At 40.1% G+C, this 15,000-nt stretch overlaps 1 protein-coding gene across 3 annotated transcripts in view; it reads left to right on the top strand.

Moving 5' to 3' along the window:
• Positions 1-15,000, top strand: part of SBK1 (SH3 domain binding kinase 1) — a 131,327-nt gene that overhangs the window by 100,654 nt on the left and 15,673 nt on the right. For all 3 annotated transcript variants that reach the window (XM_053695089.1, XM_053695090.1, XM_053695091.1), the window contains one exon: positions 10,898-11,100. In XM_053695089.1, the coding sequence (XP_053551064.1) occupies positions 10,898-11,100 (203 nt within the window). The remainder of the gene's footprint in view (positions 1-10,897; positions 11,101-15,000) is intronic.

Here is a 15,000-nt window from a genome sequence, read left to right on the forward strand (position 1 = left end):
TGCAGTGTGTGTACATACAGCTGTGTATCTGTGCATGCATTGCAGTGTGTGTACATACAGCTGTGTATCTGTGCATGCATTGCAGTGTGTGTACATACAGCTGTGTATCTGTGCATGTATTGCAGTGTGTGTACATACAGCTGTGTATCTGTGCATGTATTGCAGTGTGTATACATACAGCTGTGTATCTGTGCATGTATTGCAGTGTGTGTACATACAGCTGTGTATCTGTGCATGCATTGCAGTGTGTGTACATACAGCTGTGTATCTGTGCATGTATTGCAGTGTTTGTACATACAGCTGTGTATATGTGCATGTATTGCAGTGTGTGTACATACAGCTGTGTATCTGTGCATGTATTGCAGTGTGTGTACATACAGCTGTGTATATGTGCATGTATTGCAGTGTGTGTACATACAGCTGTGTATCTGTGCATGTATTGCAGTGTGTATACAGACAGCTGTGTATCTGTGCATGTATTGCAGTGTGTATACATACAGCTGTGTATATGTGCATGTATTGCAGTGTGTATACATACAGCTGTGTATATGTGCATGTATTGCAGTGTGTATAAATACAGCTGTGTATCTGTGTATGTATTGCAGTGTGTATAAATACAGCTGTGTATCTGTGTATGTATTGCAGTGTGTATACATACAGCTGTGTATATGTGCATGTATTGCAGTGTGTGTACATACAGCTGTGTATATGTGCATGTATTGCAGTGTGTGTACATACAGCTGTGTATCTGTGCATGTATTGCAGTGTGTATACATACAGCTGTGTATCTGTGTATGTATTGCAGTGTGTATACATACAGCTGTGTATATGTGCATGTATTGCAGTGTGTGTACATACAGCTGTGTATATGTGCATGTATTGCAGTGTGTATACATACAGCTGTGTATATGTGCATGTATTGCAGTGTGTATACATACAGCTGTGTATCTGTGCATGTATTGCAGTGTGTATACAGACAGCTGTGTATCTGTGCATGTATTGCAGTGTGTATACATACAGCTGTGTATATGTGCATGTATTGCAGTGTGTATACATACAGCTGTGTATATGTGCATGTATTGCAGTGTGTATAAATACAGCTGTGTATCTGTGTATGTATTGCAGTGTGTATACATACAGCTGTGTATATGTGCATGTATTGCAGTGTGTGTACATACAGCTGTGTATATGTGCATGTATTGCAGTGTGTATACATACAGCTGTGTATCTGTGCATGTATTGCAGTGTGTATACATACAGCTGTGTATCTGTGTATGTATTGCAGTGTGTATACATACAGCTGTGTATATGTGCATGTATTGCAGTGTGTATCCATGTGTCAAATTGTAATATAAAATAGTATGAGATTGAAATATAAAATGTTTAATTACCAGGGCCGGATTTATAATAAGGCAGGGTAGGCACTTTCCATAGAGGGGCACCTGTCACTGTATATTATAAATACCGGTCAGATGGTAGCCTTAACTAAAATGGCCACGGTGGGTGAAAATAACAGCACTGTGCAAGTGTGGCAGACAGCTTTTTTTAAGGTCGCCATGAGTATTACGTATTTGTGGTATCTGGGCAATGCTTGAGACGGCCTTAACAAAGATGGCTACCACACATGCACAGTGCCATTTTAGTTAAGGCCACCAGCACAGCAGTGAACGATGGGCAGGGGGCACGGGTGGTGCTTCAGGTTTTGGTGCCTACAGGCACCTGGACTGTAAGTCCGACCCTGAAAATTATGTATAGTTAAAAAAAACTTTGTGATATATGTTCATTATTTATTTTTGTCCTCATTTCCTGTAATTTCAGTCTGAAAATAGTTGGATTTTTAAATTTCACTAAATTTCTATAGAGTTATATCCTGCTGTAAACAATTAGGAACAGGTATAAAACAGGCAATAAAATAGACTATACAAACAGCCTTGTTTACACAAACTCTACTTTATTGCCTGGTGTATATATCTTTCCCTAACTGTTCTCCGCAGAAGAGAGAGATAAATAGAAAACTAGTTCAAACATGGCCGCCCCATTACTTTATAGACTTTATAGAAACTAAACTTTTACACTTATATCATAAATATTTAAACAACTAAAATAATGGTAAAAATACATCTACATATTACTCTAAGGCTAATCTGATTTGAACAGATCATCATGTTTAGCATTTATTTACTATTTAATATCCCTTTAAATGAGATCTTGTGTAGGCTTATATACAATGCTGTTTGCGTACATTTAGCTATGTATATTTGCAGATCATGTCCTACATATGTGCTGTGTGTACTGATCATGTCCTATATATGTGCTGTGTGTACACATAATGTCCTGTATATGTGCTGTGTTTACTGATCCTGTCCTGTATATGTGCTGTGTGTACTGATCCTGTCCTGTATATGTGCTGTGTGTACTGATCCTGTCCTGTATATGTGCTGTGTTTACTGATCATGTCCTGTATATGTGCTGTGTGTACTGATCATGTCCTGTATATGTGCTGTGTGTACTGATCCTGTCCTGTATATGTGCTGTGTTTACTGATCCTGTCCTTTATATGTGCTGTGTGTACTGATCCTGTCCTGTATATGTGCTGTGTGTACTGATCCTGTCCTGTATATGTGCTGTGTGTACTGATCCTGTCCTGTATATGTGCTGTGTGTACTGATCCTGTCCTGTATATGTGCTGTGTGTACTGATCCTGTCCTGTATATGTGCTGTGTTTACTGATCCTGTCCTGTATATGTGCTGTGTGTACTGATCCTGTCCTGTATATGTGCTGTGTTTACTGATCCTGTCCTGTATATGTGCTGTGTGTACTGATCATGTCCTGTATATGTGCTGTGTTTACTGATCCTGTCCTGTATATGTGCTGTGTTTACTGATCCTGTCCTGTATATGTGCTGTGTTTACTGATCATGTCCTGTATATGTGCTGTGTGTACTGATCATGTCCTGTATATGTGCTGTGTGTACTGATCCTGTCCTGTATATGTGCTGTGTGTACAGATCATGTCCTGTATACATGTGCTGTGTGCCTAGGTCATGTCCTGTATACATGTGCTGTGTGTATAGATCATGTCCTGTATCCATAATATGCTGTGTGTATAGATCATGTCCTGTATATGTGCTGTGTGTACAGATCATGTCCTGTATACATGTGCTGTGTGTATAGATCATGTCCTGTATATGTGCTGTGTGTATAGATCATGTCCTGTATATGTGCTGTGTGTACAGATCATGTCCTGTATACATGTGCTGTGTGCCTAGATCATGTCCTGTATACATGTGCTGTGTGTATAGATCATGTCCTGTATATGTGCTGTGTGTACAGATCATGTCCTGTATACATGTGCTGTGTGCCTAGGTCATGTCCTGTATACATGTGCTGTGTGCCTAGGTCATGTCCTGTATACATGTGCTGTGTGTATAGATCATGTCCTGTATATGTGCTGTGTGTACAGATCATGTCCTGTATACATGTGCTGTGTGTATAGATCATGTCCTGTATATATGTGCTGGCCTGGGTGTATACAGATCCTATCCTGTATGTGAGCTTTAGGTGTGCAAACAGAGTTGCGTGTGAGGGGTTAGTCCTTTTGTTAGATGATATATTCTGTGGTTGCTCAGGTAATAGGACTGTAGGGTCAGAAACCTGAGACTTTCCAGACAAAGAGGCTGGTGAAGAAATGTAATCTGTATTTCCCAGTTCTCTCATCCTGCAGGGTGACAGTGTAAAAAGAGGACTGGCTGTACTCAGAGTCTGTACATCGCTCCAGCACAAGAGACTCATTGTACATTAACTCTGTGCATGCCGTGACGGTGTGACTTAGCGCATTATTATTCTGTGCTGCCAAACGCAGGGAATCATGGACTAGAAAGACAGAGGCCCATGTCAGCTAAAGAGGGATTTCAGATCCTAACCAGAGAAAAATAAGAACCTTGATTACAATATGTTTCAATTTTTGCATTTAGCCGTTAACATTTTTATTTGTAAGTATCAAGTGTAATAATTAATATAGGCTCAAATGACATCTTCATGGTTCAGATAATTCATATAATTGTTTTTAAGACCGTTTTCTATTTCTTTCTATTGTCAAATTGGCCTAATTGTCTTGTTTTCCTTTGTTGAAAAGCATACATAGGAATTCTCAGAAGCAGCATTGCAGTGCAAGCAGCTAGCTGCTAATTTTTGCCTATACACATCATGCCTCTTGTTATTGGCTGACCACATGAGCTTGGTCTCTGTAGTGCATTGCTGCTCTGCAGATTACTTTATTTATGTGTTTACCCCCTTTGCAGGGTTAATAAAACCAGTTATTTTCAAGCAACAGTGCAATAGCAAAATACTCTAACACATGAAAGCATTTTCTTTTTGTACTTTTATGATCCTTTAAGCAATAGGTTGAAAAAAATGTTAAATAAAAATATGTGCCGATTATAAATCATATGAAAGGAAAAGAGGACAAAAAATGTGTATATGCAAATGAATGCAAGGAGGTCTGAGATACATACAGCTGCATCTGTCTTTTTCAGCAGGCAGGGGAGGTTCTAGAAGTCAAATTTGAGGGACAAATATTTACCCATCAAAGCTACATGTGCCGGAACCATGAAGGCTGGGTGCCCTATGTACAGAGTTATGGATTTTCCATAGCAGCTGGGGGGGGGGTTTACGGCTTTCCGTTTGTTTACCTGCTCAGGAGCAAAGAATATGATGGGAAACCTGCAAATATCAAAACACACCTGTTTTGTTTTGTTTTGTAATTAAAGGGACACTCAAGTCAAAATTAAACTTTCATGACTCAGAGCAGCAATTTTAAACAACTTTCCAATTTACTTCCATTAACAAAATGTGCAAATTATTTTTAAATTTGCACTTTTTGAGTCACCAGCTCCTACTGAGCATGTGCAAGAATTCACAGAATAAGCATATATGCATTTGTGATTGGCTGATGGCTGTCACATGATACAGGGGGGAGTGGAAATAGACAACTGAAATTTGTCAGAAAAAAAATCTACTACTCATTTGAAGTTCAGACTAAGGGGTAGATTTATCAATGTCCGCCCCGACTTCGCTAAATGCAGACAGCATTTAACATTGCACAAGCATTTCTGGTGAAATGCTTGTGCAATGCCGCCCCTTGCACATTCGCAGGCCAATCGGCCGCTAGCAGGGGATGTCAATCATCCCGATAGGGATGATTGCCGTCCGCCAACTCAAAGGTGGTTGATGAGTTAAGGAGCAGCGGTCTTACGACTACTGCTTCTAAACTTTTTTTTTACAGCGAGCCTGAAGGCTCGTGCGGAAACAGCTGCATCCGCAGCATAATAAATCTAGCCCTAAGTGCTATTGCATTGTCTTTTTATTATGAATGCGTTGATTATGCAAATCTACTGTATTTACTGGTCCTTTAGTTTCACTGAATGATTGTAAAAGCTATGAAAGCCAGAAAAAAATACTCAGCCCAGTTTCTAACATTTACCAGGGAAATCCAGGCCCTATGTGACACTGTCAGTGTATTTGTGCCTTTCATGTGACTCAGTTTGAGTGCGTGTCGGTTAAATTCATAGATGCTCATCACAAGTTCTCAAGGAGGGAAGGCGATTTGTGTCTTAATAAAATAATTCAGCAGAGAGGTAGTTACTAGCGGGTTCCTCAGGGATCAGTTCTGGTGCCTGTTTTGTTTAACATTTATCAATGGTATAAGCATAGGGCTGCAGGGAAAGATATGTCTGTTTGTAGATCACATGAAATATTGCAATAAGGTTGATGGGGGGGGGGCTAATGAGGAGAAGTGATTTTTAAAAAAATTGAGGATTGGGCAAATTAACTGGATCTAAATTTCAACATCACAAAGTGCAAAATTATGCATTTAGAAAAGTAAAATCCAAAGTTTAATTACAGATTCAATAACACTTTACCAACTGTTACAAAAGAGCAACAGAACTTGGGAATTATCTTTTCAGATGATTTGAAATGTGGTAAACAATATAGTATTGCAGCTAGTAAGGCCGGTAGAATGCAGCAGAAAGAATAAAGTTCTTACGCCACTTTACCGATCACTAGTTAGGCTTCACCTCGAGTATTGTGTGCAGTTCTAGAGTCAATGTGGTCAATTTATTAAATGTCGGGCGGACATGATTCACATGATTCGCTAAATTACCGGCAGCTTACGATGTCAGCATTTAACACTGTACAAGCAGTTCTTGTGAAATGCTTGTGCAATGCCGCCCCCTGCACATTCGCGGCCAATCGGCAGCTAGCAGGGGGTGTCAATCATCTTGATCGTATCGTATTTGGATGATTGCTGTCCGCCACCTAAAAGGTGGCAGACAAGTTAAAGAACAGCAGTCTTATAACCGCTGCTTCTTAACTTATGTTTTACGGTGAGCCCGGAAACATCGGACGGAGAAAGCAGCATCCGCTGTTTATTAAATCTCCCCCTAGGATATAAACAAACTAGAATCTCTTCAAAGGAGAGTTACTAAAATGGTACATGGTCTAAAAAATAAAACTTACTAGGAAAGGCTCAATGTGTATAGCTTAGAGGAGAGAAGGGAAAGAGGTGAAATTATAGAAATCTTTAAATATATAAAGGGCTTAGTAAAGCGGAGGCTGCAAGTATTTTTCAAAACAGCAATTCTATTTCATGGGGTCCTGATCTCAAGCTGAAGGGTAGCAGGTTGAGGAGTAATTTGCAGGAGTGCTTCTTCACAGAAAGGGTGGTTGATTCATTGAGTAAACTACTATTAGAGGTGGTAAGGACTTATAATGTGGGGAACTTCAAGAGTCCCAGGGGTAAGAATAAAGCTATCATGCAAACTAAACAAGCTTACATTCTTAGGAAATGTTGGACATAATTGTTGGGCCTATGTGGTTCCTATCTTCTGTCAAAGTCTATGTTTCTATATGCTGGTTTATGTATCTATCTATCTATCTATCTATCTATCTATCTATCTATCTATCTATCTATCTCTATCAATATAGATAGATTTAAAACGTGTATGTGACTCACCATGTTTACTTTTTTTGTATGTGTGGTTGTGTGTATGTGACTCAGTATCTGCCAGTGTATGTTCCCCAGAATAAGTTTCAGTCTGTGTGTCTATAATGATGTATGAGTCAGCTTAAATGGTTTATTATGAGTTTGCACTTGGCTATATTTGTAATTGTTGCGCTTATTATGTGAATCAGACTATTTGGTTTGGTAAAAGTGCCATAGTATGTTGAATGTTATGTGTGTGTTTTTTGGTTTTCCATCCTGGGTATGTGAATGTCATATATTATGAACTAATACCACTACACAACATATTTTATTTACATCCAACATTGTAAATGGCCATCCTATTGCAAAAGTTAAAGTGATTGTAAACTTTGGCAAATTAACGCCCAGTATTAAATACTAATCTTTAAAACAGGGGCACTTTAATTTTTTAAAATACTTACCTTTGCGTTATGGTAAACATAACGCCGATCCTCTGCCCGCATCTGCTCCTTTCTATAGCAGATCGATGACGAATCCGGCTTCCTCCAATCGTCGTGTGCACCCTTTTACGTCCAGCTCGTGGGACATGCAATGATTGAAGGAAGACAGAATTATCATTGATATGCTAAAGAAAGCAGAAATGCAATGTGTGCAGCTACAGGGGATGATTTATCAATGTCTGGTGGACATGATCCGCTGTAGTGTATCATGTCCGACAGACATCGCCGAATGCCAACAGCATATGCTGTCGGCATTTAACATTGCACAAGCAGTTTTGGGGAACTGCTTGTGCAATGCCGCCTCCTGCAGATTCGCAGCAAATCAGCTGCTAGCAGGGGGTGTCAATCAACCCGATCGTATGCATTCGGGTGGATTGATGTCCGCAGCCTCAGAGGCAGCGGACGAGTTAAGGAGCAGCGGTCTTAAGACAGCTGTTTCTTAACTCCTGTTTCCGGTGAGCCTGAAGGCTCGCGTGGAAACAGGGGTATTTGGCTCCATTCGGGCCATGATAAATTGGCCCCACAGAGTGCAATTTGCTATAGTCAGGGGAGGGGGTAAACAATTAGGGAAAAATGACACTAATGCAAAAATTATGTTCTGCAATAACAGAATTAGACATTGAAGCATGGAATATGTGTTAGATAGAGAGATATAGATAGAGAGATATAGATAGAAAGATAGAAAGTATAACAGTGTTAATTTGCTGTCCCCTCAAAATAACTCAACACACAGCCATTAATGTCTAAACCATTGGCAACAAAAGTGAGTACACCCCTAAGTGGAAATGTCCAAATTGGGCCCAAAGTGTCAATATTTTGTGTGGCCACCATTAATTTTCCAGCACTGCCTTAAAGGGACATTATACACTCATTTTTTTCTTTGCATAAATGTTTTGTAAATGATCTATTTATATAGCCCATAAAGTTTTTTTCTTAAAAAAAAATTGATAGTTTTGCTTATTTTTAAATAACATTGCTCTGATTTTCAGACTCCTAACCAAACCAAGCCCCAAAGTTTTAGGAGAATACTGATGTATACCTCCTCCAGCTTGCTCCTGTTTGTGTAAAGAGTCTTTTCATATGCAAACTAGGAAGGAGGGGGAGGGGGGTGTCTATTTCCCACTTGCAGTGGGTGTTCCAGTAACCTTTTAAAAAGAGCTAAATTGGAAGCTTCTAAGTAAGTTTTTAAACGGTTTTATACTGGATTTTTATATCAGAGTCTGTGCATATTATTATATGCAGTTATATACAAATTGGTGTATACTGTCCCTTTAACCCTCTTGGGCATGAAGTTCACCAGAGCTTCACAGGTTGCCACTGGAGTCCTCTTCCACTCCTCTATGACGACATCAAGGAGCTGATGGATGTTAGACACCTTGCGCTCCCCCACCTTCCGTTTGAGGATGCCCCACAGATGCTCAATAGGGTTTAGGTCTGGAGACATGCTTGGCCAGTCCATCACCTTTACCCTCAGCTTCTTTAGCAAGGCAGTGGTTGTCTTTGAGGTGTGTTTGGGGTTGTTATCATGTTGGAATACTGCCCTGTGACCCAGTCTCCGAAGGGAGGGGATCATGCTCTGCTTCAGTATGTCACAGTACATGTTGGCATTCATGGTTACCTCAATGAACTGTAGCTCCCCAATGCACTCATGCAGGCCCAGACCATAACATTCCCACCATTATGCTTGACTGTAGGCAAGACACACTTGTCTTTGTACTCCTCACCTGGTTGCCGCCAGACACACTTGACACCTTCTAAACCAAATAAGTTTATCTTGGTCTCATCGGACCACAGGACATGGTTCCAGTAATCCATGTCTTTAGTCTGCTTGTCTTCAGCAAACTGTTTGCGGGCTTTCTTGTGCATCATCTATAGAAGAGGCTTCCTTCTGGGACGACAGCCATGCAGACCAATTTGATGCAGTGTGCGGCGTATGGTCTGAGCACTGACAGGCTAACCCCCGAGCCTTCAACCGCTGCAGCAATGCTGGCAGAACTTATACATCTATTTTCCAAAGACAACCTCTGGATATGACCCTAAGCACGTACACTCAACTTCTTTGGTCGACCATGGCGAGGTCTGTTCTGAGTGGAAGCTGTCCTGTCAAACCGCTGTATGGTCTTGCCCACTGTGCTGCAGCTCAGTTTCAAGGTCTTGGCAATTTTCTTATAGCCTAGGCCATCTTTATGTAGAGCAACAATTCTTTTTTTTCAGATCCTCAGAGAGTTCTTTGCCATGAGGTGCCATGTTGAACTTCCATTGACCAGTATGAGAGAGTGTGAGAGCGATAACACCAAATTTAACACAAGACACCGGGGGTAGGAAAAATGGCAAATTGGGCCCATTTTGGACATTTCCACTTAGGGGTGTAGTCACTTTTCTTGCCAACGGTTTAGACATTAATGGCTGTGTGGGGACAGCAAATTTACACTGTTATACAGGCTGTACACTCACTACTTTACATTGTAGCAAAGTGTCATTTCTTCAGTGTTGTCACATGAAAAGATATAATAAAATATTTACACAAATGTGAGGGCTGTACTCACTTTTGTGGGATACTGTAGCTAGACAAATAGTGAGATATAGATAGATATATATATATATATATATATATATATAGAGAGAGATAGTTAGACAAATAGTGAGATATAGATATAGAGAGATATAGCTAGAGATATAGATAGAAAGATAGTGAGATATAGATAGATAGAATTAGATAGTGAGATATAGATAGATAGAGAGATATAGATAGACAAATAGTGAGATATAGATAGCTAGAGAAATATAGATAGAAAGATAGTGAGATATAGATAGATAGAATTAGATAGTGAGATATAGATAGATAGAGATAGAGATATAGATAGACAAATAGTGAGATATAGATAGATATAGAGAGATATCAATAGAAAGATAGTGAGATATAGATAGATAGATAGATAGCTAGCTAGAGAGAGATAGATAGATAGAGATTAGAGATAGAGAGATATAGATAGACAAATAGTGAGATATAGATAGATAGATAGATAGATAGATAAAGATATATAGCTAGAGAGATATAGTTAGAGAGATAGAGAGATATAGATAGATAGATAAATAAATAGACATACAGACAATCAGGCAGTTTGCTAATATATAGATAGACAGACAGGAAACTAAACAGGCAGTTGGAAACAAATCAGAATTTTCTTGTCTACTTTTTATCATATAATCTAGTAAAGTATATGACTACAAAGTGCAACAATGCATAATACTGAAGTGTTTGTGTGATGGTCACGTGCTTTAATAAGTTAAACATTTAACCCTATAAATACTACAGTACATACGTATTGACTTACCCAGCATCCTCTAGACCTGACACTGCTTCTGATGCTATATATATATTTATATATTTTGCCTTTTCTTCTGCTTGCAGTGGGAGCATGAGCGCAGGATCTGTGGAGCAAGAACCAGCACGGAAGATAGGCTGCTGCGGGGTACCCGTGATCACGGAAGACATGCAGGCGCTGGCGATACGCAGCCTGTCTGGGGGCGAAGTTCAGAAGCATTATGAGCTGATTAGGGAACTGGGGAAAGGTACCTACGGCAGAGTGGAGCTTGTGTCCCACAAAAGCACAGGTAATGTGGTCTGTATGCAGAGGATGAGTATATAAGGGAACTGGTGACATCTCAGGGACAAAGTGCATTTTACAGGAAGCTGAGGTTGTTGTGCAGTGATGTTTAGAGGTATAACAAACGTACAATAAGTTAAAGGGACAGTCTCACAGGACTAGGAACTAGAAACCACAGGGTCTAGGTGCAAGAATCTAAGAAGCCCCCCCCCCCCAAAAAAAAAGGTGACTTTGATACATATACATATATATATATTTTTTTTCTCTTTTTTTCTTTTAACATTTAACACAGAAAAAAAAATGTGAATCAGATTATGTCTGCAACAGGAGTTACCCTGTGCCCACAGTCTGTGAGATGGTCTGACCCCCTATTACTGTATATAGTGACACTGTTTAACCCACCAGTACTGTATATAGTGACACTGTTTAACCCACCAGTACTGTATATAGTGAGTTAGTGACACAGTCTGTGAGATGGTCTGACCCCCTATTACTGTATATAGTGACACTGTTTAACCCACCAGTACTGTATATAGTGACACTGTTTAACCCACCAGTACTGTATATAGTGACACTGTTTAACCCACCAGTACTGTATATAGTGAGTTAGTGACACAGTCTGTGAGATGGTCTGACCCCCTATTACTGTATATAGTGACACTGTTTAACCCACCAGTACTGTATATAGTGACACTGTTTAACCCACCAGTACTGTATATAGCGAGTTAGTGACACAGTCTGTGAGATGGTCTGACCCCCTATTACTGTATATAGTGACACTGTTTAACCCACCAGTACTGTATATAGTGAGTTAGTGACACAGTCTGTGAGATGGTCTGACCCCCTATTACTGTATATAGTGACACTGTTTAACCCACCAGTACTGTATATAGTGACACTGTTTAACCCACCAGTACTGTATATAGTGAGTTAGTGACACAGTCTGTGAGATGGTCTGACCCCCTATTACTGTATATAGTGAGTTAGTGACACAGTCTGTGAGATGGTCTGACCCCCTATTACTGTATATAGTGAGTTAGTGACACAGTCTGTGAGATGGTCTGACCCCCTATTACTGTATATAGTGACACTGTTTAACCCACCAGTACTGTATATAGTGAGTTAGTGATACAGTCTGTGAGATGGTCTGACCCCCTATTACTGTATATAGTGAGTTAGTGACACAGTCTGTGAGATGGTCTGACCCCCTATTACTGTATATAGTGAGTTAGTGACACAGTCTGTGAGATGGTCTGACCCCTATTACTGTATATAGTGACACTGTTTAACTCACCAGTACTGTATATAGTGAGTTAGTGACACAGTCTGTGAGATGGTCTGACTCCCTATTACTGTATATAGTGACACTGTTTAACCCACCAGTACTGTATATAGTGACACTGTTTAACTCACCAGTACTGTATATAGTGACACTGTTTAACCCACCAGTACTGTATATAGTGACACTGTTTAACCCACCAGTACTGTATATAGTGACACTGTTTAACCCACCAGTACTGTATATAGTGACACTGTTTAACTCACCAGTACTGTATATAGTGAGTTAGTGACACAGTCTGTGAGATGGTCTGACCCCCTATTACTGTATATAGTGACACTGTTTAACCCACCAGTACTGTATATAGTGACACTGTTTAACCCACCAGTACTGTATATAGTGAGTTAGTGACACAGTCTGTGAGATGGTCTGACCCCCTATTACTGTATATAGTGAGTTAGTGACACAGTCTGTGAGATGGTCTGACCCCCTATTACTGTATATAGTGAGTTAGTGACACAGTCTGTGAGATGGTCTGACCCCCTATTACTGTATATAGTGACACTGTTTAACTCACCAGTACTGTATATAGTGACACTGTTTAACCTACCAGTACTGTATATAGTGAGTTAGTGACACAGTCTGTGAGATGGTCTGACCCCCTATTACTGTATATAGTGACACTGTTTAACCCACCAGTACTGTATATAGTGAGTTAGTGACACAGTCTGTGAGATGGTCTGACCCCCTATTACTGTATATAGTGACACTGTTTAACCCACCAGTACTGTATATAGTGAGTTAGTGACACAGTCGGTGAGATGGTCTGACCCCCTATTACTGTATATAGTGAGTTAGTGACACAGTCTGTGAGATGGTCTGACCCCCTATTACTGTATATAGTGAGTTAGTGACACAGTCTGTGAGATGGTCTGACCCCTATTACTGTATATAGTGACACTGTTTAACTCACCAGTACTGTATATAGTGAGTTAGTGACACAGTCTGTGAGATGGTCTGACCCCCTATTACTGTATATAGTGACACTGTTTAACCCACCAGTACTGTATATAGTGACACTGTTTAACCCACCAGTACTGTATATAGTGAGTTAGTGACACAGTCTGTGAGATGGTCTGACCCCCTATTACTGTATATAGTGAGTTAGTGACACAGTCTGTGAGATGGTCTGACCCCCTATTACTGTATATAGTGAGTTAGTGACACAGTCTGTGAGATGGTCTGACCCCCTATTACTGTATATAGTGAGTTAGTGACACAGTCTGTGAGATGGTCTGACCCCTATTACTGTATATAGTGACACTGTTTAACTCACTAGTACTGTATATAGTGAGTTAGTGACACAGTCTGTGAGATGGTCTGACCCCCTATTACTGTATATAGTGACACTGTTTAACCCACCAGTACTGTATATAGTGACACTGTTTAACCCACCAGTACTGTATATAGTGAGTTAGTGACACAGTCTGTGAGATGGTCTGACCCCCTATTACTGTATATAGTGAGTTAGTGACACAGTCTGTGAGATGGTCTGACCCCCTATTACTGTATATAGTGAGTTAGTGACACAGTCTGTGAGATGGTCTGACCCCCTATTACTGTATATAGTGACACTGTTTAACTCACCAGTACTGTATATAGTGACATTGTTTAACCTACCAGTACTGTATATAGTGACACTGTTTAACCCACCAGTACTGTATACAGTGACACTGTTTAACCCACCAGTACTGTATACAGTGACACTGTTTAACCCACCAGTACTGTATATAGTGACACTGTTTAACCCACCAGTACTGTATATAGTGACACTGTTTAACCCACCAGTACTGTATACAGTGACACTGTTTAACCCACCAGTACTGTATATAGTGAGTTAGTGACACAGTCGGTGAGATGGTCTGACCCCCTATTACTGTATATAGTGACACTGTTTAACCCACCAGTACTGTATATAGTGACACTGTTTAACCCACCAGTACTGTATACAGTGACACTGTTTAACCCACCAGTACTGTATATAGTGAGTTAGTGACACAGTCTGTGAGATGGTCTGACCCCCTATTACTGTATATAGTGACACTGTTTAACCCACCAGTACTGTATATAGTGAGTTAGTGACACAGTCTGTGAGATGGTCTGACCCCCTATTACTGTATATAGTGACACTGTTTAACCCACCAGTACTGTATATAGTGACACTGTTTAACCCACCAGTACTGTATATAGTGACACTGTTTAACCTACCAGTACTGTATATAGTGACACTGTTTAACCCACCAGTACTGTATATAGTGACACTGTTTAACCCACCAGTACTGTATACAGTGACACTGTTTAACCCACCAGTACTGTATATAGTGAGTTAGTGACACAGTCTGTGAGATGGTCTGACCCCCTATTACTGTATATAGTGACACTGTTTAACCCACCAGTACTGTATATAGTGAGTTAGTGACACAGTCTGTGAGATGGTCTGACCCCCTATTACTGTATATAGTGACACTGTTTAACCCACCAGTACTGTATATAGTGAGTCAGTGACACAGTCTGTGAGATGGTCTGACCCCCTATTACTGTATATAGTGACACTGTTTAACCCACCAG

The sequence above is a fragment of the Bombina bombina genome, chromosome 11 (genome assembly GCF_027579735.1).
Source record: "Bombina bombina isolate aBomBom1 chromosome 11, aBomBom1.pri, whole genome shotgun sequence".
NCBI lineage: Eukaryota > Metazoa > Chordata > Amphibia > Anura > Bombinatoridae > Bombina > Bombina bombina.